Genomic DNA, 27,537 nt, shown 5'->3' on the forward strand with positions numbered 1-27,537 from the left:
TTGATTAAACCCGAAGACATACCTAAAACGGCCTTTACAACGCCTTTGGGTCACTTTGAGTGGTTGGTCCTGCCATTCGGGCTCACCAACGCTCCTGCTACGTTTCAAGCCACTATGAACCGCATCTTTGCGCCGTTCCTGAACCGGTTTGTGACTGTGTATTTGGATGACATCCTCATTTTCAGTCGCACCGCTGAAGAACATGAACAACACCTCCGCCAAGTGTTGGCCTGCCTCCGTAAATGGAAACTACACGCCAAACTTAGCAAATGCGAGTTCTGGCGCAGTGAGGTGAAATACTTGGGGCATATTGTCAGTTCGGATGGAATCCGCATGGATCCAAAGAAAGTTGAGCAAATCCGTCAGTGGCCGCTGCCGCGTGACCTGTCTGAGTTGCGGTCATTTGTTGGTTTAGCCAACTATTTCCGCCGGTTTATTGCTGGTTTTGCATCCCTGGCCGCACCGTTAACCAACATGTTCTCACTCGCGCGCCTACCGGACACTTGGCCTCCGCAGGCCCTGCACGCGTTCGAACAAATCAAAGAACGCCTGTCAACCGATGTGCTTTTGCGTTATCCTGATTTCTCGAAGCCCTTTGTCGTCATGTCCGACGCTTCGCTGAACGGAACGGGTGCTGTCTTGTTGCAAGAGGACCGACCGGTCGCTTTTACCAGCAAGAAGTTCTCCCCTGCTGAACGCAACTACAGCACTGGTGAACAAGAACTGTTGGGTGTGGTAAACGCCCTGCGTGAATGGCGTTGTTACCTGCAGAGCGCGCTACCTTTTACTTTGTACACGGACCATCATCCGTTGATCTACCTCAAGACCCAAGCACACCTTTCAAGACGCCAAGCCCGCTGGGTGGAGCTACTGTCTGAGTTCCATTTCGACTGGGTCTACCGCCCAGGCAAGCTCAACGTAGTTGCTGATGCCCTGTCTCGACACCCGTCGCTGTCCTTCCTGCATGCTATGCAAACCCGCCGTCAAGCTGCCGCCGCGGCTTCCTCGCCGCCTGCTCCCTCTGCGACGCCCTCTGCGCCTCGTGCCCGTGCTGCGCACGCACCTGCGCCTGTTTCCTCTGGGCCTGTCGCTACCCTCACAGCACGTATTGCTGCGGCTGTGCGAGCTGATACCTGGTTTCAGGATGCGGCTAACGTGCGTGGTCTGGCTACGAGCCCTGATGGTCTCTTTTTGCGGGAGGAGGAGGGGAGTTGGCGCATCCTTGTGCCTAATGATCCTGATCTGAAACGTGACATCATTGCGAGTTGCCATTCTGAACGCCTCGCCGGACACCAGGGTCGTGATCGCACTACTGAGCTGGTTCGCCGTACGTTTACGTGGCCTACCCTGACCCGCGATGTGGCTGACTTCGTAGCGTCTTGTGACGCCTGCCAACGTTCCAAGCCTGCTTCTGGCAAGCCTGCTGGCAAGCTTCAACCGCTGCCTATCCCGGAACTACCTTGGGAGAGTGTGTCTATGGACTTCATTACGGGTTTACCTCGTACGCAGCGTCACAATACCGCTATCTGCGTGTTTGTGGACCGCCTGACTAAGATGGTGCACATCGCGCCCTGTTCCCACGAAATCAATGGACAGCAGACTGCTGACCTATTCTTTGACTATGTGGTTCGCCTGCATGGCCTGCCTCGTGAGATTGTGTCTGACCGCGGCACAGTATTCACCGGAGCTTTCACTACCGCGCTGACTAAGCGCCTGGGAATTAAGCAGTCTTTGTCTACCGCTTTCCACCCCCAGACTGATGGGCAGACTGAACGGATTAATCGTATCTTAAATGATATGATGCGGAACTTTTGTGATGGAAATCACGCGAATTGGGACCGGTACTTGTCTGCCGCTGAGTTTGCGATTAACAATGCGCAGAACCGTTCCACCGGCAAGTCCCCTTTCTTCCTGACTTACGGCGTCCACCCTAAGACACCGCTGACACTGGACGTTGGAAATTCCGTCCCTGCCGCTAAGCATTACACAGACAACCTTATGGAACGTCTGAACGCTGCTAAGCGCTGTTTGCAAGCCGCGCAAGACCGCGCCCGCCAAGATGCAGACCGACACCGCCGTGCCGTGACTTTTACGGAAGGCCAGATGGTGTTGCTGAGCACGAAGAACTTTCGTGAGTATCAAGGCAAGCACAAGAAGCTTATGCCCCGATGGGTTGGACCCTTTCCAATTGAGAAGATGATTAACCCTGTTGCGGCTCGCTTGACGCTACCGCCTGGTGAAGAAAAGCACAACGTGTTTCACGTCTCTTTGCTGCGACCATACCGCCAGCCTGCTGACGCCACGCCTGTTCGTGTGCTACCCTTGCCTGTTACGTCCAATGGTACTCCCACTCTGCGTGCTGAGCGCATTCTGGACCATGAGACACGCAAGCTGCGGAACCGTGAGATTCACCGTTACTACGTGAAATTCGTAGGACGAGACATGGAGAACAACCAATGGTTGGATGAATCTGATTTTCCTGATCGCACCTTGATTGATGCCTATTGGGCTTCACGACAGGTTGCCAGTTCTGTACCTTCTACTTGAGCTGCGGGACGCTAGCTCTTGGAGGGGGAGCAGTTGTTGTAGAGCATATTGTTATATGCGATATATGATATGACACGCTACGGTGTCCAGAATTGGGGCTGTTCTAGCTATGAGTCTAGAACCTGCAATGTGTCCAGAGATGGGCCGCTGCATGGAGTGCAGTACGCTCGGCGACACTTGAAATAGTCCTAACTGGCCGGCAGCCAGTAACATAGGTGACCTGTGCACTAGCCCTGCTAAGGTCTTGCTATTGTTAGCCGGGTCGGCACCGGCTTAGGGCAATAGCTCTCGCTAATTGGCACAGAGCCGCCTACAACACCTAAACATCCTTGCACATCCCCCCCAATGCAGGTGACCATCAAGGCGCTGCTGCCCGCCACGCCCGACCAGGTGGAGCGCATGGGCGGCAGCTGCGCCATATGCTGGGGCGCCATGGCCGCGCCCGCCCAGCAGGCGGCAGGAGGGGCGGCGGCAGGAGGAGGGGCGGCAGGAGGAGGGGCGGGGGCTGCAGGGGCGGCGGCAGCTTTAGCTGCAGCGGCGGCGGCGGCTGCAGGGGCAGCGGGTAGTGGCAGTGGAGGTGGTGGACGCAGGAGCAGGAATGGCAGCAACAGGGGTGAAGGCAGTGGCAGTGGGAGAGAGCGAGGCGGCGGCGGCGGCGCGTCCACGACCGACGGCGAAGGCCGTGGCGAGGGAAGCGGAGCAGGCGGAGACGGCAGCGGGGCGGCGAGTGGCGGCGGCGGTGGCAGCGACTGCGGTGCCGGCAGTAGCAGTGGCGGCGAGTGCGGTCTACACCTTAGGCACGAGCACACCCACAGCCACAGCCACGGCCACGGCCGCAGGACTGGGCTGGGACGTCGGCGGGGACAGGTAGACGACACGGCTTCATCGGTTGCAGCGGAGGCGGGCTCACCGCTGGCGCCGCCGCCGCCCGACTCGCCCAGTGCCCGCAGCAGCACCATCGCCAGTGGCAGCACCGCCGGCGGCAGCAAAGGCGTCGGCGGCGAGGGCGGCCCGGGGCGGGCTGTTGCTCTGTCGGGGGCGTCTGCGCCGACCTCGGCCCTGGGCTCTGCCGCGTCCCTGCCAGACGTGGCGGCGGCGGCGACTGCGGCGGCGACTGCGGCAGTGGCCCGGCAGAGGCGCAGCAGGAGTGAGAGTGGGAGTGTGAATGGGGGGCCGCGACTGGAGGGGCAGGAAGGGCCGGTGCCCCAGCCCGGTGGGGAGGCGGTTGCGGGAGGGTCTGAACTCGAGCCCGCAACGCCTGCCGAGCCGGAGCCTGAGGCACCAGTGCAGGAAGGGCCAGCGCAGCGGCGGCCAGGCATGGACGAGGAGGCCGCGGCAGATGCGGCAGAGGAGGCCGACGAGGAGGCTCAGGAGGAGGAGGAGGTGGCTGAGTGTGGCTGGTCGCTGCCCTGCGGGCACGCCTACCACCACGCCTGCCTGATGCAGTGGATGGAGCAGTGCGCAGCCACGGGCGCCACGCCCACCTGTCCCATGTGCCAGCGCGGCATCCAGCTGCAGGTGCGCTGGCGCCTGCCGCCCGGCCTCAGGCCCGATGCACTCGCGGCGGCGGCGGCCCAGGCGGCGGGCACCGGGCTGGGCGGCCGGGGCGGCGCGGCCCGGCTGATGTTCGGAGCCGGAGGCGCAGGCGGCGCGGGCGGAGGCGGAGGAGGTCCTGGAGGCGCAGGTGGCGGTGGTGCGCGGCTGGCCGGCAGGGCGGGGGCCGGGGGCGCCCGTGCCGGCCGCGGCGCCGCAGGCGCGGCCGCCGCGGGCCGGGCGGGTGTCGCGGCGGCGGACGCGGACGCTGACGCGGATGCCGCCGCCGCCGCCGCCGCTGCGGAGGAGCTGGTCATGGGGGAGGAGCTGCTGGACGCGGTGCGGCACTTTGCGGGCCGCGACGCGGGTCTGCAGGTGGTGGGGCTGCTGCAGCACCAGCGCGAGCTGCAGGAGCTGCTGGCGGAGGCGCCGGCGCCGCTGGAGGTGGGCGTGGGCGTGGGCGTGGGCGTGGGCGTGGGGGTCCGTGACGTGCTGCTTAGGGAGGCAGCCGCTGCGGACAGGATGGGGCAGCAGCAGCTGCAGCCGCTACCGCAGCCGCCGCCTTTGGTGGCGCGCGCGGTCGTGCCCCCGGAGGCGGCGCCGCAGGCGGCACCTGCAGCTGCTGGGGCGCCTGAGCGGGCGATGCCGCCACGGCTTGGGGCGCCCGGAGAGGCAGTAGGTCCGGTGCAGGCAGAGGCGCACGCTACAGGGCCGGTAGCGCTGCCACAGCAGCAGCCGCAGGAGCGGGCTGGGCCGGTGGCTGGGCACAACGGGTCAGGTGGCGCTCCAGTGGGCGGCGGCGGCGGTGGTGCGGACGCCGGCGCCGGAGGCAGTGGGGTGGCGGCAGGCGGGGCCGCTGCTGCAGGTCAGGAAGCGGCGGCGGCGGCACAGGGGCGGCCACAGCCGCGGCGGCGTTTCCTGTTCTTCCGTCGCAAGCCGCCGCAACAGCAGCAGCAGGGGCAGGGGCAGCAGCGGCAGCAGCAGGGGCACGAGGAAGAGGGCCAGCAGCAGTAGCAGCAGCAGTAGCAGCAGCGGTAGCTGTAGCATGATCGGTAATGAGGTATGTGTGGGCACTGCTGCAGGCGCTGTGCGGGTTGTGTCATTGGTTGATTGCACTGGACTCGGGACCTGTTTGCCCGGTGGGAGCCGCTTGAGCACGCGGCGTGCTACGAAAGCGGGAGGGGGGAAGGGTCAGGACTACCGTATGCTTGCGAATGCCGTGTGTGTTTGTGTGTGTGTGTGTGTGTGCCCCTCATGTTGGCGTACCGGTCTCCAACTTCCATTTCTATGTGGGTCGATTGTGGCGAGGTTTGCAAAGACTGGCTGTGGGCTGCTCCGTGTGAAAGTGGGGTCGCCACAGCGTCCCTTCATGTTGCGTTAAGCCTCTTGCCGCTAGACTGCTGGCCAGGACGGCTGTATGCGCCACCTTCACATACGGCAGCTGTAGACATGTGTTTGTTGTGTTTGTGTTGAGGTAGCGGCATGCGTGAGGCTGTTGCTAGCGGCAGCATTTGTCAAGCGTCGTCAGTCAGGGACGCGGTCCCACCGTGCCCGGAGGTCCTCACGCGCAGTCCCCCCAGCACCAAATCACCTTGCCGCGAGCGCCTGCCCCGTCTCCTCGCACCTTGCAAGAGGGTTACTGCCTTGCTGGCGACTTGTGCAGCGCTGCGGACCGTAAACAGTGAGTTGAGACACGACAGTACGCATACGGTACCAACGACTCAGCAGGGGCTCAGCTCAACATTCCTGGTTGACACCCCTTGTCCTTCTTGCAGCCAACGTATTTGTATCTTTTATGTGTGACAGCGTGACCGCCATTACGACAGCGGCGCGCAAGTGGGTTTCGCCGCCTGGGGATGGCGGGCAGGTAGGTACAGCGCTCAGTCGAGGCCTGTCAGTTATTAGGACTACTGACACCACATCTTGTCTCAGGCCCAGAGGCGCCCGCACTCCGAAGGTGCCGTTGGATGTCCTAGCCCTGGCCTGACGCGGCGGCTGGACGCGTGCAGGGTGTCAGGCCGATGCAGGAAAGCCGGGAAGGTCGCGGGAATCGGCCTGTTGTTGAAACATGCTGACAGCTGCTGACAGCGACAACCATCATGCTTGCCGCCAGGATGGTGCCAGTGTAGTCGCTACCTGGCCGCTGCCGTAAATTGTGCTATTCGTGTTGCAAATGCAGATATTCATATGTCATTAGAGCAACTGAGGACCTGTGAGGCCAACACTTTGCAAATGTCGACCGAAAACGTATCCTCAATTCTTAGCTACGGGCTGATCCAAGGCATATCCAGCTACATGCATTCCAACTATGTGGCGACCGGCTTCAAACTCACGTGCAAAGAGGTCGCTGCCGCATTGCGGGAGCGATATCACCGCATCCAGCTGCGTGGCGAGCCGCGCACGCTCAAGCGATTTGATTCGAGTGATATTTCGATTGCGATAGCTGCTCATCCCTGGCCCGGAGCTGCCTTTGTGGCGCACTGGGGCCGCCCCGAGCCCTGGCGCGCCCTGTCCCGCTGGCAGCGCCACCAGCTGCTGTGCCTTGCCGCGTCCAGCCACCACCCGCCCAGCCTGGACGCGGCCCTGGCGCATTGCGGGACGGTTATCGAAGCCGACGCGCTTGAGTCCGCAATCACTGCGGGCGACCTGGCAGCTTGCCGGCGGCTGTTCGAGACGGAGGGCTGCGATTGGGACCGCCAGCGGGTTCCGGAAGCGGCTGGTCATTCCGGCAGTCTGCCCGTGTGCGAGTGGCTGGTGGACACAGTCCCAGGGCGTGCGCTCAACTTGCCCAACTACCTTCTTTCGGCAGCATGCTACGCCGGTCATGAGCATGTGGTGGAGTGGGCGCTGCAGCGTACGGCTGGTGAGGATGATGACCAGCGCTGGTCTTTCGGCTGGATGGCGGCCGCTGCGGCAGGCGGCCAGGTGCAGCTGCTGCGGCAGCTGGCGGCTCGCTTTCCTTTGGACCTGGAGGCGCCTGGGAAGGGGACCTACGTGCTGGACGCCGTGGCGTTCGGCTGCCCGCTGGCGGTGCTGCAGCAGTACTACGAACCGTTAGGCGGATTGCTGTTGGAGGAAGCTGTGCAGGATAAGCAGGTCCTCCTGCTCAGTGCCGCGGCCAGCCCCACGCCCGACTGGGCCGCCAAGTGCGACTGGCTGTGGGCGCAGTGGCGTGGTGCTGTCGGCGAGTGGGATGAGGAAGAGTTGGACGTCATGGAGCAGATGGCTGAGCTCATGCAGCGGCCGGACTTTCCACGGCGGCTGCAGCTGCTGGCGTCCCGCGGCCTGGGGGACCTGGTTAGAGACTTGGCACCAAAGGCGGCCGGCGTCATCGGCAGCATTGCGGCGGTGGAGTTCTGCCTCGACCAGCTGCCGGCGCTGCTGGCACGACACACGGCGGCGGCGGCTGGCGGTGGGCTGGCAGCGGCAGGCGGTGATGGTGGCGCACAGCGGCCGGCGGAGGAGCAAGCAGTGATGCAGGTCATTGCTATGGAAGCAGCTGGGCGCGGCCACGTCCCCGTGCTACGGCTGCTGCGGGAGCGGGGCCTCGAGGTTGGGGTTCACATCATTTTGCAAATGCTGCACAGCGGGGCCTGGCCCTTGCCTGGGCGCCGCGAGCGCTTAGTATCCCTGCGCAACCTCGTTCTGGAGGAGCCGGCGGGGGCCATGGCGCAGGGCAGTGGTGCCGAGCACTGGTCGTCTGTGTTTCGGCGCGCGGCGGTCATTGGCGCTGACCTGCCGCTGCTGCAGCACCTGCACCAGCAGGTGTGTAGTGAGGGGGAGGTGCGGGTTGTGGGGCTGATGCAGGCAACCAGCACCCATTCAACAAAAGCATGTGTCACACGTGTGTGTGTGTGTGTGTGTGTGTGTGTGTGTGTGTGTGTGTGTGCACTGCGCATGTGACTCTTTCGCGCTCGTTTGCCTCATCCTTGTCACATGCCGCAGCGCGGCGCGGCCATCAACCTGGCGGCGGTGGCGGAGGGCGGCAGCGAGGAGGCGCTGGAGTGGGCGGTGGCGGCGCTGGAGGCAGCTGAGGGGCAGGCGCCGAAGGTGGGTGGATAGACGTCGGACGGCAAGGGTTGCACATGGACGCCAGGCTTCTGGCTCGGCTGCTGCTGGCGTCGCTTCTTCCAGGCGTGGCGCCCAAGCACCGGGCCTCGGACTCGCTGTTTTGAGTAGGTCGCAACTGCCTACCTATATCTGCATGCAAGCGGTCCATTCGCCTATTGCCCGCTGCAGCCGCTGCCCTTGAGCGCGTTTAAGTCCGTGTTAAAAAGCGGTAATTGGGCGGCGGCGGACTGGCTGGTGCGCCGCGGCCTTGTGGCGGCGTCCAGGCAGCAGATGCTGGAGAGCCTGGTGGTGGAGGCGGTGGGATCGCCAGCCAGCAAGGCCCACTCGTGGATCGCCCCGCTCCAGTGGCTGGTGGGGCGGCGGCGTGGGGCGGAGGCAGCCGACGGACAGCAGGACCCGCAGGGCCAGCAGGTGCGCTGGACGGCCGAGCTGCATGCTGCCCTGGTGCAGCTGCGAGCTTTGTGCGAGTCCGGCCAGCCGTACGACGCCCCGCGCCGTGTGCAGTGGCTAGCGGGGCTGGTGGCGGAGGTGGGGGCGGCGCTGGGAGGGGCCGCCGGTGGCGCGTAGTTCATCGCCTGGTTAGTTTGTGGGCTATGAGCTTATGAGCCAGCAGGCTGTGCACAGAGTAAGATGTACGCCGTCAGGCTTGACGTGCTTGAAAAAACGCAACACGCACAAGCGAACATGACGTTGTAGAGCCGTAGGCTTTTGGGGTGCGCTGGCACCGGCGGCTGGCGGGCAGGCATGGCATGGCCTTGGGGGTGTGGAGAGGAGCTCGCGTGGTGATGGCGACACGAAACTACTGGGTCTAGCTCCGCAGTGGGAGTGGTGGAGTGGCTGCTGGCGGGCGGGGCGCTGTGCGCATTGGGCGCAGACACGGATGCAGTGGGGCGGCCGAGCTGCTGGGCAGGTGATGCAAGCGGGGCGGGCGCGGGTAGGGGTGCGGATACGACGGCACGGTATGCAGGGCGCCTGGAAACACGTGTGGAAACACGGGGCGCAGCTCGTGCAGGAGCTGCGCCCCGTGTGTGTGTCACTGCCTGGAGGGTATCAGTGCATGTGCTGTCAGGCCTGTCACCGGCTGCCGCACTCAGCAGGGTACAGGTGTCCGTCACCGACCTGCATGGCTGTAACCCGCGTGCATACCGACCGGCTGGGCGCCGGGTGCGTGAGCCCGCGAGGGCACTACCGCACCAGCAAACGAACAGGTGCTGCCCGGCTGCCTGAGGCGCGCAGGCCGCAGCCCCTGACAGCCCGACTGAACTCCCCCCAACATACCTACCCTCGCCACTCCAGAACGTCTACGCTCCGTGGAATACGACATGTACGCTGGGTGGAAGATACAGGCACTGGGTGTTTCCGAGCTTTACATACACCACACCACATGCCGCCGGGCGGGTGAGGGCCGTGAGGCAGCAAGCTATGTGCTGCCACAGCACATTACGCAGCCATCCAGCAACAACGCCGTCGCCGGGCGACTCGACTGGTTTCGTGGGGCTTTTTTGCCAGGCGCGTGGGGCAGCGAACTATCTCCAGCCACAGCACGAACACGAACCAAATGCACGAATGCCCTTGCATCGTGAGTTGTACTTATACAGTCTGCTACACATGGACATTTGTCACGCGCAGTTGTCGACCGGAGTTGATAGGCTAAGGCACACCTGCCGTGGTGGGGGTCAAGCAGTCTTGGCATCTACCCTCCGCCGCACCCTGGTACCGTCAGTGCAGCGGTGCAATAACATCCCGAGACCCCCGCATCTGCTACTGCCATCATCGCCCCCGCTACCGCTACCACTGCCCCCGCTTTCTGCTGCCACTGCTACTGCCTGATCGGCCTCAGCCGCAGCCACACGCCGCTGCGGGAGGTGATGACGATGGACTGGCTCCAGTCCAGGGCGGTGGGCGCGGGCGGCGCGGGCGGCAGCACCTCGAAGCGAGCCACCAGCGCCGCCAGCGTCAGCTGCAGGTGGGCGGTGGAGTGGGAGTGGGCGCAGGGTTGGGCGCGGGAGTGGGCGGGGCAGTGGGGGCAGGCCGCAGGCGGGCGACGAAGCAGTCAAGTGGAGGTGCTACGGGCGGGCAGTGGCGTGGAGGGCTGTTGCTTGGGTCAGTGCGCCACTGTGAGACCTAAACCAAAAGCCCAGGCCCCTGCAGAAGCCAAACCCACTTGCCGCCATGTGGGCCACGGTCCCGAAAGGCCCGCGGCCACGCACCATGCGTGCCCCAACCCTCGCCCCCGCTTCCCTCCCCTCCTCCACTTCTCTTCCACCCTCCCCCCCTCCGCACCTGCGTGCTGAGCAGCCCGAAGTGGCGGCCGATGCAGCTGCGCGAGCCCACGCCGAACGGCAGGAAGGCGTTGGGCTGCGGGCGGGAGGGACAGAAGAGAGGGGCAGCCGGCATGGCAGGGAGAGGGAGGGAGGTGTCCGTATGCCAGACGTCGAGCGTGGGCAAGTACGTGCTCGACACGACTTAGGACAGGGGCAATCCCATCCCCATCCCATCCCCAGCAGGGCGCCGGTGTTTGCCTCCGCACCAGTCAACCGCCATCGGCGCCAGCACGCGCGTACACACGCACTGCCCCCCCCCCGCCCCCCGCTGCCCCCCTCCGCCCTCCCGCTGCCCCCCTCCACACCCCCCTCCCGCTGCGCCGCACCTGCTTGGGCCCCAGCTCCTCCGCCCGGCCGCCTGCCGCCGCCGCGGGCAGCCAGCGCGCGGGCAGCCAGTCCTCGGGCCGCGGCCAGATGCCCGGGTGGCGCTGCATGCTGCGGGGGGCAGCAGTGCGGGGGCTATAGTGTGTCCCTCGTTTCGCACTGGGAGCGCCCAAACTTCACCCCCCCCCCCTCCGCCCCCTGACCCTGCCCCTCCTGAAGCCGCCCCCTCACGCCGCCCGCTCCTCCCACCCCCCACCTGTACAGGCAGGCGACCACGGTGGAGCCACTGGGCACACAGTGGCCGCCCACCACCTCGTCCTGACAGGAGGGGGGGTACATTCGGGGGGGGGGGGGGCGGACGGGGGGAGGGAGTGGGGTGCGGGAGGGGGGGAGAAGTGGAGGTTGGGAGTGTAGCGGAGATTTCACGGCAAGCAGACATGGAGCCCCAGGTACCGTACGGAGGTATGGGTAACGCCCCTTGATGAGGTAGGGGCAATGGAAGATGTCCACGGCGCTCATGACACGGGCCGGCTGTCAGTGGTGGGTACCACATACTGACGCTGCACCACCGCTCCTGCGCATCGCCCCCGGGTTGCCCAACCACGCGGCCGCCCGCACGCACCTGTGTGGCGACGCGGGTGATCTCGGCCAGCGGCGGGTGCAGCCGCAGCGTCTCGTTTACCACCGCCGCCAGCAGCGGCATCGCCTTCACGTCCTCCGCCCGCAGCTCGCCCAGCGCGCGGCCGCCCAGCACACCAAGCACCTGGCGGGGGCACAAATGCAGGGGGGCCGGGGCCCAGGAGGGGGAGAGGGGTTGCGCGTCGACGAACCACGAGCGAGTGTGTGTGCGTGTGTGTGTGTGTGTGTGTGTGTGTGTGTGTGTGTGTGTGTGTGTTTACGGTGCGGCATTCCCCGAGCGGTCGCAATCTGCCTCCGGCTCCTCTCGCGATGTCACCCTCCCATCTTGCCACACCCACTGCCCGCTCAACCCCGCCGCCTCGCCGCCGACCCCTGCCATCCTCCCTTCATACCTGGCCACCTCCACCCCCACCTCCACCCCCACCGACCACCTCCACCCCCACCGCTCGCCGCCCCCAGACCGCGCCCCCACCTCTCGGCGCAGCTCTGCCTGCAGCTGCGGCTCCGCCGCCAGGTGCCAGGCCGCGAAGGCGACTGTGAGCGCCGAGGTGTCGGTGCCGCCCAGCAGCATGGTCACCAGCTGGTGGGGCGGAGGGGCGGGGCGCACACGGGGTCACGGGAGAAACACACGCCCAGGACAGGCTATGCGTACGACACAGGGGCGGCGAGGGTTGGGAAGCGAGGGTGGCGGTTGAGGTCGTTGACGCGGTTTGGTGGCGAAGCAGTTGTGTGGCCGATCGGGGCGGCCGGTGGGAGTCAGCAAAGAGTCACAGACGCCCATGTAAGGAGCAGGCAATGCCGTGGCTAGCTCGGAGCACCACACGTTGCTACCCCCCTGCCCCCCGCATGCCCCCGCTGCAGCTGCCGTACCTCATCCCGGATGAGCTTGTCGTTCAGCTCCGCCACCGGCGCCGCCGTGCTGCTGCTACTGCCGCCGCCGCCCTCCTGCTGCTGCTGCTGCTGCTGCTGGGCCCGCAGCAGGAAGGCCAACAGGTCCTTGTCGCCGGCGGCCACGCCTAAATGCGGCACGGTACGAAGCAGGGCAAGAGAGGAGGCAGGTAGGCGGGGTGTGTGGTGGGGCAAGCGACGAGGCAGGGTAGGCGGAGTGTGTGATGGGGCAAGAGACGAGGCAGGGTAGGTGGAGTGTGTGGTGGGGCAGCAGGCAGGTGTGACCCGAATGACTCGGAGCATGTTGCCGCAGTGACCCAAGCGATTTGTGGTCGTAGGGTCGTAACGCACATGCACGCCGCAAGATTGGGTTGACCCACACACCACATGGGGCAACCGGCATACGAGGCCGGGCCACGCCACACACGAGCGCGGCTGCGTCACCACATGACCAGCACCCACCCCTCTGCCAAATCCAGCCTCACCTCCCCCCGCCTCCAGCTCCCGCACGCCACAGCCACTCACCCGCCTCCCGCCGCCGCCGCACCATGTCGTACACCAGCTCGTCCAGCCGCCGTACATTGGCCTCGTACGTGCCGTACCCCGGCAGCAGCTCGTTGGGCACGGGCAGCGCCATCAGCAGCCACAGCGAGGCCGCCTCGATCTCCGTCATCAGCGTTACGACGTCCACGTCGGCGCCCACAGCCGCGTAGCCGCCGCCAGCCGCGGCGGCGGCGGCGGCTGACGCCGCCGCCACCTCCATCTCCGCCTCCAGCAGCGCTAGCTGCCCTGAGCCCGTGTAGGCGGAGCTCACAAGGTCCTCCACGGCAGCGGCGGAGGCAAGCGCCGCCGCCTTGGCTGCCTCCGCCGCCGCCCTGGCCGAGGCCGCCTTGCCACCACCACCACCACCGCCGCCCAGCTGCGCGTCTAGCAGCTCCAGCTCCCCTGGCGTGACGTAGCCGTTCACCAGCTCCTCCACCGCCGCCACGGCCGCCACCGCAGCCCGGCGCGCCGCGTCCGCCGCCGCCTGGGCCGTCGCTGGCCCGCCGTCGCTGGTGCCGCTGCTGCTGGGCGCACCACCACCGCCGCTCCGCAGCTGCGCATCAACCAACGCCAGCTCCCCAGCACCCGCGTACCCGCTCACAAGCTCCTCCAGCGCTGCCGCCGCCGCAAGCGCTGCCGTGCGCGCCGCCGCCGCCGCGCCCTTCGCCGCCGCCGCCTTTGATCCGGCGGAGCCGGAGGCTGACAGCTGCGCGTCGACCAGCGCAAGCTCGCCCGCACCCGCATACCCACTCACCAGCTCCTCCACCGCTGCCGCCGCTGCTAGCGCGGCTGCGCGCGCTGCCCCTGCCGCGCCCTTCGCCGCCGCCGCCTTGTCAGCAGCTGAACCAGACGACGACATCTGCGCTTGCAACAGCTCCACCTGTCCCTGGCTGACGTATCCGTTGACCAGCTCCTCAACAGCCGCCGCAGCTGTGAGCGCTGCCGTGCGCGCCGCTGCCGCCGCACCCTTCGCCGCCGCCGCTTTGCCGGCAGCCGAGTCCGAAGCCGAGATCTGTGCGTCGACCAGCGCGAGTTCGCCCGCTCCTGCATACCCGCTCACAAGCTCTTCGACTGCAGCCGCCGCCGCCAGCGCGGCCGCACGTGCCGCCCCTGCCGCGCTCTTCGCCGCAACGGCCTTGGCAGCGGAGGCGGTGGCGGCGTCAGGCGCGGGCCCCGCACTGCCCAGCTGCGCCTCCAGCAGCGCCAGCTCCCCTGCGCTCACGTACCCATTCACCAGCTCCTCCACCGCCGCGGCCGCAGCGAGGGCGGCACCGCGCGCCGCATCTGCCGACGCCTTGGCGGCGGCGGCGGCAGCGGCTGAGCCACTGCCCGTGCCCGTGCTGCTGGACGCACCGCCGCCGCCACCGCCGCCGCTACGCAGCTGCGCGTCAAGCAGCGCCAGCTCTCCTGGAGCCACAGACCCAGACACCAGCTCCTCCACCGCCGCCGCCGCCGTCAGTGCGGCTGTCCGCGCGGCCGCCGCCGCCGCCTGCGCCGCTGCCGCCTTGGAGGCAGTTGTGCCCGGCGCCGCCTTCCCCCCGCCCGCCGAGAGCTGCGCATCAAGCAGCGCCAGCTCCCCTGCGCCCGCGTACCCGCTCACCAGCTCCTCCACAGCCGCTGCCGAGGTCAGGGCGGCTGCGCGGGCCGCCTCCGCAGCCGCCTTGGCGGCAGCTGCCTTGGACGCATCGGCACCGGAGGCGGACATCTGCGCCTGCAGCAGCGCTATGTCGCCATCTCCCACAGCCCCCGTCGCCAGCTCCTCCACCGCCGCAGCCGACGCGACGGCGGCGGTGCGCGCCGCGGCGGCCGCAGCCCTGGCCGCCTCCACCGCGTTCCCACTGCTCGCCGACAGCTGCGCCTCCAGCAGCGCCAGCTCCCCGGGGGCCACGGTCCCGCTCACCAGCTCCTCCACCGCAGCCGCCGCCACAAGCGCCGCACTGCGCGCCGCGTCCGCCGCCGCCCTGGCCGAGGCCGCCTTACCACCACCACCACCGCCACCCAGCTGCGCGTCTAGCAGCTCCAGCTCCCCTGGCGTGACGTAGCCGTTCACCAGCTCCTCCACCGCCGCCACGGCCGCCACCGCAGCCCGGCGCGCCGCGTCCGCCGCCGCCTTGGCGGCGGCTGCCGGGCCCGACGGCACTGCCGCCGCCGCCGCCGGCTGTAGCGCCTGTCGCTCCGGCGGCGCCAGCCCCGCCGCCAGCACTGCGAGATCCCCAGCCACGACGTAGCTGGTGAGCAGCTGCTCCAGCGCCTGGGCCGACGAGGCGGCGGCGGCGCTGGCGGTCTCGGCGGCGGCGCGCGCCGCCGCCGCCACCTGGGCCTCCACCGCCAACACCTCCGCGCCCACCAGCGCCAGCTCCCCGGCGCCCGCGTACCCGCTCACCAGCTCCTCCACCGCCGCGGCGGAGGCGAGTGCGGCGGCGCGGGCGGCCTCGGCGGCGGCCTTGGCGGCGGCGGCGGACGCCAGGGCGCCGCTGCGCGGCGAGGCGGCGGCGCCGTCGCCGCTGCGCAGCTGCGCCTCAATCAGGGCCAGGTCGCCCTCCCCGACATAGCCCGTCACCAGCTCCTCAACCGCGGCAGCGGCCGTCAGCGCGGCGGCCCGCGCCGCCGCCACCGCGCCCCTGGCCGCCGCGGTCTTGGCGGCGAGGGCTGTCCCGGACGGGCCGCCGCCGCCGCCCGCCTGCTTGAGCTGCGCCTCCAGCAGCGCCAGCTCCCCGGGGGCCACGTACCCGCTCACCAGCTCCTCCACCGCAGCCGCAGCCGCAAGCGCCGCAGTGCGCGCCGCGTCCGCCGCGACACGCGCCGACGCGGCTGACGCAAGCGTCCTGCCGCCCGCACCGCCGCCGCCACTGGCCCCGCCCGCCGCCGCCGCCGCTGCCACTGCCGCCGCCGGCACCACGCTGTCCACTTCCGCCTCAATCAGGGCCAGGTCGCCCTCCCCGACGTACCCCGTCACCAGCTCCTCCACCGCCGCCGCCGACGCAACGGCGGCGGTGCGCGCCGCGGCGGCCGCCGCCCTGGCCGCCTCCGCCGCGCTCCGGGCCATGGCCGCCGGCTGCAGCTGCGCGTCGAGGGCGGTGATGTCCTCCGGGCCCACGTACCCGCCCACCAGCTCCTCCGCCGCCGCCGCCGACACCACCGCCGCCGTGCGCGCCGCCGCCGCCGCCATCTTGCTGGCGGCGGCCGCCGACGCCACCGGCTTGTTGATCACGGCCGACTCGATCGTCGTGTCCACGGCCGCGTACTCCACCACCAACTTGCCGACGGCGGCGGCGGCGTCCGCCGCCGCCTGCCGCGCCGCCGCCGCGGCTGACCTGGCGGCGGCAATCGCCGCCGCCAGCGGCGGCTCGCCCTTCTTGGCAGCGGCGCTGCCACTGCCACTGCCGCCGCTGCTGCTGCTGCCACTGCTGGCGGCAGACTCGAGCTGCGCCGACATGAGCCGCACCTCGTCAGGCGGCACGTAGCCCGTCACCAGCTCCTCAACGGCGGCGGCGGCCGCGACGGCGGCGGCGCGCGCCGCCGCGGCGGCGGCACTGGCGGCGGCGGCGCGCGAGGTGGCGGCGCCGGCGGGCTGCAGCTCCGCATTCAGCAGCGCCAGCTCGCCCTCATTCACCGTCCCGCTCACCAGCTCCTCCACCGCCGCCGCTGACGCCAGCGCCGCCGCTTTCGCCACCTCCGTCGCCTTCTTCGCCGCAGACGCGGCTGCGGCGCCGCTGCCCCCCGCCATCGGCCGCGCACCCGCCGCCGCCACCACATCGAACTCCGCATTCAGCAGCGCCAGCTCCCCCGGGCTCACGTACCCATTCACCAGCTCCTCCACCGCCGCCACCGCCGCAAACGCCGCCGTGCGCGCCGTGTCCGCCGCCGCCTTGGCGACGCCTGCCGCCCCGGCGCCGGCCTTGCCCGCCTCCTTGGTCGCCGCCGCCGGCGGCAGCCTGGCTGCTGCTGCTGCTGCAGCGGCGCCGCCCGCCGCCGCCATCACCGGCGAGCGGCGCAGCGCCCCCATGTCCGACCTCAGCGCCGCCAGCCCCAACAGGTCCAGCGAGTGCCGCTTCAGCAGGTCCTGCATCTCAACCTGCAGCTCCCCGGCTGCAGCACCCGCACCCGCACCTGCAGCCGCGCCCGCAGCTCCGCTGCTACTGCCGGAAGCGGCGGCCACTGCCTCCGCCTCCTCCGCCTCCGCCTCCGCCGCCGCCATCAGCGCCTCCGCCAGCCGCTCCGCCGCCGCCGCCATGACGGCGTCCAGCTGCCGCACGGCGTCGGGCCGGAAGGCGGGCGCCAGGGCGTCGCGCTGGGCGGCGTGGCGCTGGCGGTCGGGCTGCGTGGCCAGGCCGGCTGAGGGCGGGGAGGGAGGGGGAGGGGGAGGTAGGTTAGGGGGAGGGAGGGGAGGGGGAGGGAGGGATGGGAGGGTCAGGGAGGGTGGCGGGAGAGGAGGCATGGCGGAGGATCAGGTGTGCAGGTGGGAGGCGGTCAGGGTGATAAAAGCGGCGATGGACAACCCAACATTGCGCGCATCGCCGGGGAGCGTGCGCCCTGCCGCTCTGCCCTTTCCCACCTAACCCTGCCCATCTTCCCTTCCGCCCACCTTCACTCCCGTCCCACAGCCCTCGCCCCACAGGCCCCCGCCCCATAGCCTTCATCCGCGCGGCCGCCCTCCCTCCCGGTCCGCCCTCCACTGGCCAAGCACGGCCCCTCCGCCCCCCCCCCCCGCTACCTCACCTCCCAGGAATGCGCTGACGCGCTGCTGGCGCGGGTGCTTGCGGAAGGCGTCCTCGCCGGGCCGCGCCAGCACCGCCGCCACGTCGTCCGGCTCGCGCAGCAGCAGCTTGCGCTTGCCCAGGTAGCGCACCTGGCGGTAGGGGGTAGCCATCCATGGGATGGTGTGTATCAAATATGAAGTGAAGGGGGCGGGAGGGGGGGCGGGAGGGGGCGGGAGGGGGCGGGGGCGGAGCAGCTTAGCGAGGTGGGGAAGATGCGTTGAGCCGGTGGTGCAGCCGCGGTGTACATGTGAGGTCGCATGTGTGTGTGTGTGTGTTAAAGAGCACAAGGAAAACATTACGCGTAGGACAGTGTATGTGTGTGTGTGTGTGTGTGTGTGTGTGTGTGTGTGTGTGTGTGTGTGTGTGTGTGTGTGTGTGTGTGTGTGTGTGTGTGTGTGTGTGTGTGTGTGTGTGTGTGTGTGTGTGTGTGTGTGTGTGTGTGTGTGTGTGTGTGTAGGTGCCTGCCTGCCCTATGCAGCCTCAGTCCCAACCCCAACCCAAGTAGCCCGAAATGCTCTGCCGCTGCCCTCTCCTCTCACGCCCCATCCCCCACACGCTGAAACCCCACACACCCCCACACGCCGCTCCCCCCGCCCCCGCCCCCGCCCCCGCCGCGGCGCACCAGCAGCAGGCGCTGTCCGGCCTCGTTGAGCAGCTGGTGGTGCGACATGAAGGCTCGCCGCAGGTCCATCTGCAGGCAGGCGGGCGGGGACAGAGCAGGCGCCGGTGTAGAGAGGGTGCAGGTGTAGGTGGGTGGGTCGGTGCAGGGGAGTGCGTAGGTGGGTGCGTAGGTGGGTGCGTAGGTGGGTGTGCAGGTGGGTGTGCAGGTGGGAGGGCGTAAGGCGTTTGCAACGGGTCTGGCCCGGGGTGCGACAGCGGTCGGGTTGTTGCGCGGCATATGGGTATGACACGGCGCCGAGTGCCCGCCATGACAACCAGAACATGTTAGCGACATGGGCGGGGCGTAGCAGTGGTGGTGGGGAGCGCTTGGGCTTCCAACGGACGTGTCGGATAAAGCGGACGCGTGTCGGAAGCTGGCGGCACTTCGGCCACAAACACGACACGGCCTTAGCCCTGACGTAGCCGGCACGCATGCAACCCGGTCCTGGCGCCAGTACAACCTTCCGCTAGCTCGATTTACGCGGCCTCGCCTTTGGCAGGTCCTCAAGGATGGGAAGCGATCCCGGTGCGGTGGGCGGGGGGGTGCAAGCAGGGCCTTCGCCACCAGTCGACGCGGCGGGGGGCAACCACCGGCCTGCTGGCCATCTCCAGCCCGCGCCCCAGCGCTTGCTTAGAGGATTTGTAGGAGCACCAGCCTGGATCGCGCGCGGCATGACCAGCAGTCGAGGACCGCCAAGGCGCTGACGATTGCATTCGCTTTTGTGGCCAGCCCCTGCAGCCGCAGGGCCGCTCGAGCAAAGCTGCATGATTACTATGTACTACTCAAAATAAATTTGATGCCGATTGTGTTCCGTGGCGAGTAACCTGGAAGCGCAAGAGAATTCTTCTTTTCGCGGTGAGTACTGATATGTTCCCGTAATCAAGGAAACGGTTTCGGAGCAAGTAATTGTTGAATGCTGTGATGTGTCGTTGGGCTGCCAGATCGCTTGGTGCGCCAGTATAGTATCCAATTGTGCAAGCAGCCCAGCCCGTCGACCGCGGACGCAAGAATGATGCAGAAGTCGTGGGGGCATTTGCATAGTGATACATTGCATCCAGTTACGGGTAAAGGGCGGAGTGCTGGAGTCCGGCCAATGGAACGGCACGAAACCGTGTGCAGGCTCCCAAAAGGCTGTTCGCGCGCAGAGAGGTGTGTCCGCCGGGAGAGTTGGTCAACTTGCCTACATGCTACACAACGCGATGACTTCTCGTATATCCTCTTGCATACGTGCAAGAAGCGTTTGGACGGGAGCGCCTGCGTCGGCGTAGCAGACATTCCTGTGTGGCATGTGGTAATCCTCTTTCGATGCCGCGTTTGGCGCCAAGATTTGCTCGTGCAAGAAAGTTGCCTTCCGCCTTTCTGTGTAGCAGCAATCCAGCGATACCGACTCCTTGACACCAAAAACGCCCAGCACTCATCCCTGGATTCATCCCAGATGAGCATGCTTGGACCGTCCGAGCCTGGCTCAGGCTTCAGTTCTCCCACATCTCGCGCCCCTGCACTCAGAATTTGTATCACAAGGCAACCCCGCTGCCAAGCCTGACCTACTCAACCCCAAGAATGCGCATCCGCGTGCAGCCCCGCCTCCAGGTGCGTGAAACAGCTGCCTTGTTGCCAGCGGCGCCAGCAGCAGGCGGTGCTGCCCTGCTTCGGCACTGGCTGCTGCTACTGCCGCCCACTGCGCACGGGCGGCCTTCCAAACAGCGGCTCACACTCTCCCTACACGACTAGGCAAAAGACAGACAGGCAACTGATGAAGCCGATGGCGCAGGCTCGCCCTGTTGGTGGCGCCCAACCAGCCGCTCTTGCTCTCTCGCCGTCCCCGCCCTCCAAACCTCTGCCTCACCCTTCTCCTGCCCACCATCCCGCCTCCACCCCTTTACACCCACCCTTCCACACTCCTTCACACCCACACACCGCAGGTGGAGAACTGGAGTCTGTACTGGAAGGAGTCCATGGCCACTGACACGCAGGTGGGTTCGCGAGGTCGCGGGAGCCACGAGGGGGGCGGGGGGCCACGGTGGGAAGCGGGCCGCGGAGGAGAGGGATGGCAGGAGAGGAGGCGCGGGGAACGGGGGGAGTGTCCGGTAGCATATCAGTGCGAGGATGGTGGTGCTTTGGCGTGGACTTGGTGGGTGGGGCACTGGGCGGCTGGGCGCCACGGCTGTGCTGAGTGAGGCTTCGATAAGCCGGCGTGCGACGCTGCTTTGACCCGTCCATCCGCACTTCCCTCCTATGACAATCGCTCTCCCTCCTATGACGATCGCTCTCCCACACCCACCGCCACACGTGCATGCATACCGTGCTGACACACGCAGTGCCTGAAGCCCATCGTGCTGGAGCTGCCTGACACCCCAGCAACAGCCACCTCTGGAGCCCCTGCTACAGCCTCAGACCCCGCTGCCCCCGCCCCTGGCCCTGCTACGGCCGGTACTGCCGCTGCCGCCCCCGCCACTGCTACTGCCGCCACGGTGGCGGACCTGCTGGCGGCGCACGCGGCGGCCCAGGGCTGGCCGCCTGCTACAGCCCTGGTCCGGCTGGACGGCTTCACTGCGCCCTGGGAGCGTGTGCTGCTGCGCGGCCGCGAGCTGCAGCCGCAGCAGCGGCTGGACCGGCTGGCGGCGGCGGCTGTAGCAGCGGAGGGGCCCGGCCAGGCGGCGCAGCAGCAGCAGCAGGGCAAGAAGCAGGCGGAGGTTGGGGCCGCAGCAGCAGGGGCAGGGGCGGGGGCTGGGGCTGGTGGTGAGGGTGAGGGCGGGGCGGACCTGACGGTGACGCTGGTGCGCGTGGCGCTCAAGGCGGACGGTGAGCAGTCCCTAAGGGGGGAGGGCGGATGGGCGCGAGGTTTGGCGACTGGGGGGTCGGTGGTAAGGAGCAAGGCAAGGCCGAGTAGAGGGTGGCTGGGAGGGTGGCTGGGAGGGGATGGATGGTTGTTCGCAATCTGGAGGTGGCAGAGGCACCCACCCCCGGATGCATGACACTCATCCCGCCCGCTTTGTTTGCCCCTGCCCTTACTTGCGTGCCTTGATGAATGACGGCCCTGCCCTGCTTCGGCACTGGCTCCCCATCCATCATTCCATCCCTTTTCCCGCCGAAAACCGACGACAGGCTGGAAGGTGCGTGGGATATGTCGGCCCCCGCTCGATATCGCTCCCACACACAGTCGCACACACAGTCGCACAACGCACGCCGTACCCCGTAGCCTGTAGTGGAACGCGGCTCCGGACAATGTCGACTCTGGCTGTCGGTGCGGCCCGCCGCCGCCACTGCCGCCCCGCCCTGTCATATGTACCTCCACACCACACCTGACCACAACACACATGCACGCAGCGGGAGAGATAATTTATCTTGTGTTCTTTGCCACACAGATCAAGCAGCCGGGCGACTTCCTGGAGTCCGACAGCGAGGAGGACGAGGACGAGGACAACCGGGTGCAGGCGCAGCTGGCCGCAGCCGCCACCGTGGGGCCCTAGCTGGCCAGCTGGCCAGCTGGCTCGTGGGGTGGTGAATGTGTAGGGTGGCGCGGTTAGCGCGGATCCCTCAACTAGCTCAGCACGCAGAGGCGTATGGTGGGTGCGAACGTGCCGTACGGTATGGGCAGGGCTCCTATCTTAATGTCTCCAGACATTTATCGGCCATTTTGGCCGTTTCCGAGACATTCCTCCCTGGGGTTAATGTCCGGGGTGAGACTTTGTTGGCCCGGGTTTGGGGCGGGTTTTGTCCGAATTCCTATGGAGAAGCCCCCAAACCGCCTTGTGCCCAGGGGGGGGGTAGAATCTTCCGAAACAGACCCCATGCCTCAAATGGATAGAGCTCAACGAGAAAATTATGAATCCGCTTTCAAAATTGAAAATGGGTTTCTGGGTGCAAAGTTATGACCCCTCAAAGTGGCCGGTCGGTCGGTCGGTCTGGGGGTCCCAAGAGGTTTTGCGCAGGTTCGTGCCAAGTTTTGTTCCTAGCGCTTCTGTCCTGCAGCGCGCGGCGCAATGGGTGCAGCTCAACGAGGCGTGCGTAGGTATACCCCAGACTGAGCACACATGCATAGTATGGGGTAGTTTGGGGAGGGGCATGTCGGCATGTCGGGAGATGCCTGGGGAACCGGTGCCGGCCGACTTTTGCATGGATGAACGTGTCAGCACATTTCGTACTATCAAATAACATTGGAGTAAGCCGTTGCATAGCAGGCCAGTCTATCAGGATACTTGTCGGCATACGGTTGGACATGTCTACGTGTCCACATGTCGGTCGGCCAAAGTGTGTTCCCAAGGCGGATCATTTTACACAGCGATAGAGCTCACCGAGAGCAGTCGATTGGCACCAACCTGACAAAAAACTAAGGGGTTCTGAGGGGTTTTTGGGGGGTCGTACGGCAGGGGGGGTCGGTCGGTCGGTCGGTCGGGGGGTCCGGGAGGTTTTGTGGCATGGGGTCAAAAAAGTTTGTTCCTACCCCCCCCTGTTGTGCCCAGACAAAAGACGGCGGCCACCTGGCCGTTGTTGTCTGGAGCCAGACATCACCCCAGAAACAAGATACGACCCCTGGGTATGGGGCAGACCTGGTGACCTGGGCACACAAACTGACGTCCGCTGCCGGGCGGCCGGGCGGGTGGCAAGTCCGCAGTACCCTAACAGACGCGTAAAACTCTGCAGAGTGCAATGGGACACGTGGTGAGATGTGCGAGGCAATCAATCGGGTCGTCACACGGCCCCCCTCCCCCCCATCAGCCGCGGACCCGGTCCGATGCGCGGTGCCCGTCAAGATGAGGGCCGCCGGAACCTACTCCCCAGCAGAGCGAAGTGGGAGAGAGACCTGGCTTCGTTCCAGGTGGGTGCATTTTGTGGGTTACGCGTTGTCGCGGCGAATGGCAGCAGCCCAGTTGCGAGCTGGAACACGTCCGCCCCTGCAAGCGGCAGCAGTCTCCACGACACTCGGACTCCGTTTGGCGTGCCGAATGCGGAGCAGCGTGGAGCGCGCACCGGTGTCTCGTCTCGAAGGTAACAAGTAACCGCATTGCCGCTGACACTAACTTGTTTCGTGATGTTTATTGCTAGCCTGGAGCTCGCGACGGCGTCTTGCATTCGCATTCACTAGCAAACACTTCGCTAAGAGACATCCGGCAGCCCCCCTTGCCTGGCGCTCTCCACGAGGACGACCTCACGAGGAAGACAGGCCTGGAACTCCTGCTGCACAAGGTAGTCTGTAGACCACTAGGCCTCCCGCACGGCGCACGGCGGTGCTAGGCAGTGCTCGCAGTGCTGAGAGACAAGGCACAATGGCGCATGGCAGGACGGATTCAACGACGGCCAGGGCACGTGTTCACTTTGCCTTGTCTGAGCCCTTGTTTGCACCAGCCGCAGAGCACACAATGTCGCTACTACACGTGTCCAACTAGAGCTTTGCGCAACGCCCAGCATTCCTGACCAGCAATCTAGGAACAAGTCATGAAGACACTGACAAAGAAACAGCGCTCGTATCTTACGAAGGCAGGGGCGGCGTCAGTGGCCGAATTCCTTAAAATGGCTTCGTTTAGTTGACGAAACAGGCTGCCGCCGCTTCGTTCACCCCCAAAATTTTTCCGGGGGCTCCGCCCCCAACCCGCACTATGTCGACACCGACACGATACGCCCACTCCTCCCCTGCTTCCCGCCGACCCAACCTCACTCTCCCGCCAGGGGAACCCCTGTCTCCCGCCGTCAACACCCATAGATACAGCCCTTTGAGCCTTCTTACCATATGCCACGCAGGTTTCGGCCGTGGAGTAGCCGCTGGAACCCCCTGTCCTTGGCCAAAAGTGGCCGAAATCCCAAAAATGTCTTCGTCTGTTTGCCGAAAGACCCCCCAAGATCCCGTGCGTATGCGCCGAAATTCCAAGTCAAGATCAAAAAAATTTCGTCCGCCAGAGGCCTTTTTGGGCAAGTTTCGTTCCGAACGAAGGAAGATACGAGCGCTGCAAAGAAACATGAAGAAACAAGTTGGCCAGCCAATCTTGGCACACCTCGGCGCATTCAACATACCCGACCCACCGTCGTGCAAACTGAAAACCAGCGCGCTACAACAAGCGAATTGCCACCAATACAACACACCCAAACACACGCCGGAAGCTCCAGGCCCCCCCCACTTCTTAAATAATCATGAATGTAACCCCCGCAGGCGTACGAGCCTGATGAGTCCTTCATATGTGGCGACACACAGCGGTGACACTCAAACCTGCACAGCGCCTGCATGCAGCGCCCACGCGCCCTTCATCACCAGCTCCAAGCCGCCCAGCCTCACTGCTGCAGTGCCGCCCTTGCTACTGCTACTACTGCTGCCCCTGCCCCTGTTCCCCGTGCCCCTGCCCTTGCTGCTGCTGTTGCGGCGGCTTGTGACGAAAGAACAGGAACGCCGCCGCGGCTGTGGCCGCCCCTGTGCCGCCGCCTCCTCCACGCCTCCGTTCTCTGCGGCCCACCCTCCGCGACAGGCACTGTGAGGCCGCCTCCGCTGCAACTGATGAAGCCGCGTTGTCTACCTGTCCCCGCCGACGTCCCAGGCCCGTCCAGCGGCCGTGGCTGTGGCCGCGGCTGTGGCTGTGCTCGTGCCTGAGGTGTAGACCGCACTCGCCGCCACTGCTACTGCCGGCACCGCAGTCGCTGCCACCGCCGCCTCTCCTAGCCGCTCTGTGGCATGGCTCATACCTTCTGTCTCGACCGCTCACACTCCCTCTGCCTTCACCCCTGCTACTGCTACTGCTACCGCCGCGACCATCACCGCCGCCGGCGGCCACTGCCGCCGCCATCCATGGCAGCGCTCCACCCCGTCCCCGGTTCCTCGGCCCACAACCTACCAACTAGGAGCCCCCGGCGGCCCCGCCCAGCGCCTCAGCAGCGGAGCCAATCAGCCCCAACAGCGACTGCTTGCGGCCGGGGACGTCCCAGCCTGACTTGTACCAGGTCCCCAGCTGCACCAGGGCCGCATGCAGCTCAGCCTTCAAGCGCACCTGTGGCGCCTGCTCCTGGCCACTGGCCGAGCCCATAACCCACAGCAGCTCGGCTACCGTTACACAGGCACTCTCGAGCAGGAGGTTCTCCAGCATCCGGTGCCTGGGCGCCGCCACAAGGCCGCGGCGCATCAGCCAGTCCGCCGCCGCCCAATTACCGCTTTTCAACACGGAATAAAACGCGCTCAAGGGCAGCGGCTGCAGCGGGGCAATGCGCGAATGGGCAGCTTGCATGCAGACACGGGTAGGCAAGTGCGACCGAATCGAAACAGCGAGTCCGAGGCCCGGTGCTTGGGCGCCACGCCTGGAAGGAGTGAGGCCAGCAGCAGTCGAGCCAGCCACCTGGCATATGTAAACGTGCACCTCTTGCCCCTGCCAAGTGCCGACGCCTATCCACCCACCTTCGGCGCCTGCCCCTCAGCTGCCGCCAGCGCCGCCACCGCCCACTCCAGCGCCTCCTCGCTGCCGCCCTCCGCCACCGCCGCCAGGTCGATGGCCGCGCCGCGCTGCGGCATGTGACAAGGATGAGGCAAACGAGCGCGAAAGAGTCACATGCGCAGTGCACACACACACACACACACACACACACACACACACACACACACACACACGTGTGACACATGCTTTTGTTGAATGGGTGCTGGTTGCCTGCATCAGCCCCACAACCTGCACCTCCCCCTCACTACACACCTGCTGGTGCAGGTGCTGCAGCAGCGGCAGGTCAGCGCCAATGACCGCCGCGCGCCGAAACACAGACGACCAGCACTGCTCGGCACCACCGCCCTGCGCCATGGCGCCGGGCTCCTCCATAAGCAGGTAGCGCAGAGATGTAAAGCGCTCGCGGCCCCCAGGCAAGAGCCGGGCCCAACTTTTTAGCGTTCGCAAAAGGGTGTCAGCCCCAACCTCGAGGCCCCGCTCCCGCAGCAGCCGTAGCACGGGGACGTGGCCGCGCCCAGCTGCTCCCATTGCAATGACCTGCATCACTGCTTGCTCCTCCACCGGCCGCTGTGCGCCACCATCACCGCCTGCCGCTGCCAGCCCACCGCCAGCCGCCGCCACCGTGTGTCGTGCCAGCAGCGCCGGCAGCTGGTCGAGGCAGAACTCCACCGCCGCAATGCTGCCGATGGCGCCGGCCGCCTTTGGTGCCAAGTCTCTAACCAGGTTCCCCAGGCCGCGAGACGCCAGCAGCTGCAGCCGCTGCGGAAAGTCCGGCCGCGGCATGAGGCCAGCAAACCGTTCTTCGCGGCTGTTGGAATTAGAAACGTGCGCTCCGACAGCACCACCCCACTGCTGACACAGCCATTCGCACTTGTCGGCCCAGTCGGGCGTGGGGCTGGCCGCGGCACTGAGCAGGAGGACCTGCTTATCCTGCACAGCTTCCTCCAACAGCAATCCGCCTAACGGTTCGTAGTACTGCTGCAGCACCGCCAGCGGGCAGCCGAGCGCGACGGCGTCCAGCACGTAGGTCCCCTTCCCAGGCGCCTCCGGTTCCACAGGAAAGCGAGCCGCCAGCCTCTGCAGCAGCTGCACCTGGCCGCCTGCCGCAGCGGCCGCCAGCCAGTCGCAAGACCAGCCCCGGTCATCATTCGCACGCTGCAGCGCCCACTCCACCACATGCTCATGACCGGCGTAGCATGCTGCCGGAAGAAGGAAGTTGGGCAAGTTGAGCTCACGCCCTGGGACTCTGTCCACCAGCCACTCGCACACGGGCAGACTGCCGGAATGACCAGCCGCTTCCGGAACCCGCTTGGCGTCCCAGTCGCAGCTCTCCGTCTCAAACAGCCGCCGGCAAGCTGCCAGGTCGCCCGCAGTGATTGCGGACACAAGCGCGTCTGCTTCGATAAGCGTCCCGCAATGCGCCAGGGCCGCGTCCAGGCTGGGCGGGTGGTGGCTGGACGCGGCCAGGCACAGCAGCTGGCGGCGCTGCCAGCGGGACAGAGCGCGCCAAGGCTCGGGGCGGCCCCAGTGCGCCACGAAGGCAGCTCCGGGCCAGGGATGAGCCGCTATCGCAATCGAAATATCACTCGAATCAAATCGCTTGAGCGTGCGCGGCTCGCCACGCAGCTGGATGCGGTGATATCGCTCCCGCAACGCGGCAGCGACCTCTTTGCACACGAGTTTGAAGCCAGTCGACACATAGTTGGGATGCATGCAGCTAGCTATGCGTTTGATCAGGTCAGGGGTGAGACGGTGAAAGAGATTATCGACGTTCATTATTGACTGTGCTACCCTTGGTCGCACTCAATAGAGACGTTGAACAAACGATGTCGTGTCGA

At 66.5% G+C, this 27,537-nt stretch overlaps 5 protein-coding genes across 5 annotated transcripts; 3 read left to right on the forward strand and 2 right to left on the reverse strand.

Moving 5' to 3' along the window:
* Positions 1-2,761: 2,761 nt before the first annotated feature.
* Positions 2,762-5,643, forward strand: CHLRE_08g383900v5 (uncharacterized protein). Its single transcript, XM_043065329.1, has one exon. The coding sequence runs from the start codon at positions 2,893-2,895 to the stop codon at positions 5,092-5,094; it is 2,202 nt and encodes a 733-aa protein (XP_042922330.1). The 5' UTR covers positions 2,762-2,892; the 3' UTR covers positions 5,095-5,643.
* A 628-nt stretch (positions 5,644-6,271) lies between these two features.
* Positions 6,272-9,296, forward strand: CHLRE_08g383950v5 (uncharacterized protein). The gene is made up of 3 exons (XM_043065330.1): positions 6,272-7,845; positions 8,026-8,130; positions 8,320-9,296. Exons 1-3 carry the CDS (start codon positions 6,376-6,378, stop codon positions 8,716-8,718), a joined length of 1,974 nt encoding a protein of 657 aa, XP_042922331.1. The 5' UTR covers positions 6,272-6,375; the 3' UTR covers positions 8,719-9,296.
* Positions 9,297-9,505: 209 nt separating this feature from the next.
* CHLRE_08g384000v5 (uncharacterized protein) lies at positions 9,506-19,331 on the reverse strand. The gene is made up of 11 exons (XM_043065331.1): positions 18,781-19,331; positions 18,252-18,320; positions 17,589-17,718; positions 12,852-17,204; positions 12,309-12,454; positions 11,911-12,018; positions 11,422-11,562; positions 11,056-11,117; positions 10,802-10,910; positions 10,435-10,509; positions 9,506-10,111 (listed from the first exon to the last, which is right to left on the reverse strand). Exons 1-11 carry the CDS (start codon positions 19,054-19,056, stop codon positions 9,971-9,973), a joined length of 5,610 nt encoding a protein of 1,869 aa, XP_042922332.1. The 5' UTR covers positions 19,057-19,331; the 3' UTR covers positions 9,506-9,970.
* A 180-nt stretch (positions 19,332-19,511) lies between these two features.
* CHLRE_08g384050v5 (uncharacterized protein) lies at positions 19,512-22,493 on the forward strand. The gene is made up of 5 exons (XM_043065332.1): positions 19,512-19,880; positions 20,213-20,263; positions 20,609-21,092; positions 21,396-21,403; positions 21,656-22,493. The coding sequence occupies exons 1-5, from the start codon at positions 19,851-19,853 to the stop codon at positions 21,758-21,760; spliced, it is 678 nt and encodes a 225-aa protein (XP_042922333.1). The 5' UTR covers positions 19,512-19,850; the 3' UTR covers positions 21,761-22,493.
* Positions 22,494-23,265: 772 nt separating this feature from the next.
* CHLRE_08g384100v5 (uncharacterized protein) lies at positions 23,266-27,511 on the reverse strand. The gene is made up of 3 exons (XM_043065333.1): positions 25,952-27,511; positions 25,663-25,767; positions 23,266-25,459 (listed from the first exon to the last, which is right to left on the reverse strand). The coding sequence occupies exons 1-3, from the start codon at positions 27,473-27,475 to the stop codon at positions 25,112-25,114; spliced, it is 1,977 nt and encodes a 658-aa protein (XP_042922334.1). The 5' UTR covers positions 27,476-27,511; the 3' UTR covers positions 23,266-25,111.
* Positions 27,512-27,537: the final 26 nt, after the last annotated feature.

The sequence above is a fragment of the Chlamydomonas reinhardtii genome, chromosome 8 (genome assembly GCF_000002595.2).
Source record: "Chlamydomonas reinhardtii strain CC-503 cw92 mt+ chromosome 8, whole genome shotgun sequence".
Lineage (NCBI taxonomy): Eukaryota > Viridiplantae > Chlorophyta > Chlorophyceae > Chlamydomonadales > Chlamydomonadaceae > Chlamydomonas > Chlamydomonas reinhardtii.

Excerpts from the sequence above, each read along its gene's own strand:
- CHLRE_08g383900v5 (XM_043065329.1), top strand. The coding sequence starts at position 2,893 with ATGCAGGTGACCATCAAGGCGCTGCTGCCCGCCACGCCCGACCAGGTG.
- CHLRE_08g383950v5 (XM_043065330.1), top strand. The coding sequence starts at position 6,376 with ATGCATTCCAACTATGTGGCGACCGGCTTCAAACTCACGTGCAAAGAG. Across the intron at positions 7,846-8,025 it reads TGCAGCACCTGCACCAGCAG|CGCGGCGCGGCCATCAACCT; the intron begins GTGTGTAGTGAG and ends CACATGCCGCAG. Across the intron at positions 8,131-8,319 it reads CTGAGGGGCAGGCGCCGAAG|CCGCTGCCCTTGAGCGCGTT; the intron begins GTGGGTGGATAG and ends TGCCCGCTGCAG.
- CHLRE_08g384000v5 (XM_043065331.1), bottom strand. The coding sequence starts at position 19,056 with ATGCAGCTTTGCTCGAGCGGCCCTGCGGCTGCAGGGGCTGGCCACAAA. Across the intron at positions 17,719-18,251 it reads CCGGACAGCGCCTGCTGCTG|GTGCGCTACCTGGGCAAGCG; the intron begins GTGCGCCGCGGC and ends CCCTACCGCCAG. Across the intron at positions 11,563-11,910 it reads AGGCAGAGCTGCGCCGAGAG|GTGCTTGGTGTGCTGGGCGG; the intron begins GTGGGGGCGCGG and ends TGCCCCCGCCAG.
- CHLRE_08g384050v5 (XM_043065332.1), top strand. The coding sequence starts at position 19,851 with ATGCGCATCCGCGTGCAGCCCCGCCTCCAG. Across the intron at positions 19,881-20,212 it reads GCGTGCAGCCCCGCCTCCAG|GTGGAGAACTGGAGTCTGTA; the intron begins GTGCGTGAAACA and ends CACACACCGCAG. Across the intron at positions 20,264-20,608 it reads CCATGGCCACTGACACGCAG|TGCCTGAAGCCCATCGTGCT; the intron begins GTGGGTTCGCGA and ends TGACACACGCAG.
- CHLRE_08g384100v5 (XM_043065333.1), bottom strand. The coding sequence starts at position 27,475 with ATGAACGTCGATAATCTCTTTCACCGTCTCACCCCTGACCTGATCAAA. Across the intron at positions 25,768-25,951 it reads TGCAGCACCTGCACCAGCAG|CGCGGCGCGGCCATCGACCT; the intron begins GTGTGTAGTGAG and ends CACATGCCGCAG. Across the intron at positions 25,460-25,662 it reads CTGAGGGGCAGGCGCCGAAG|CCGCTGCCCTTGAGCGCGTT; the intron begins GTGGGTGGATAG and ends GCCCCGCTGCAG.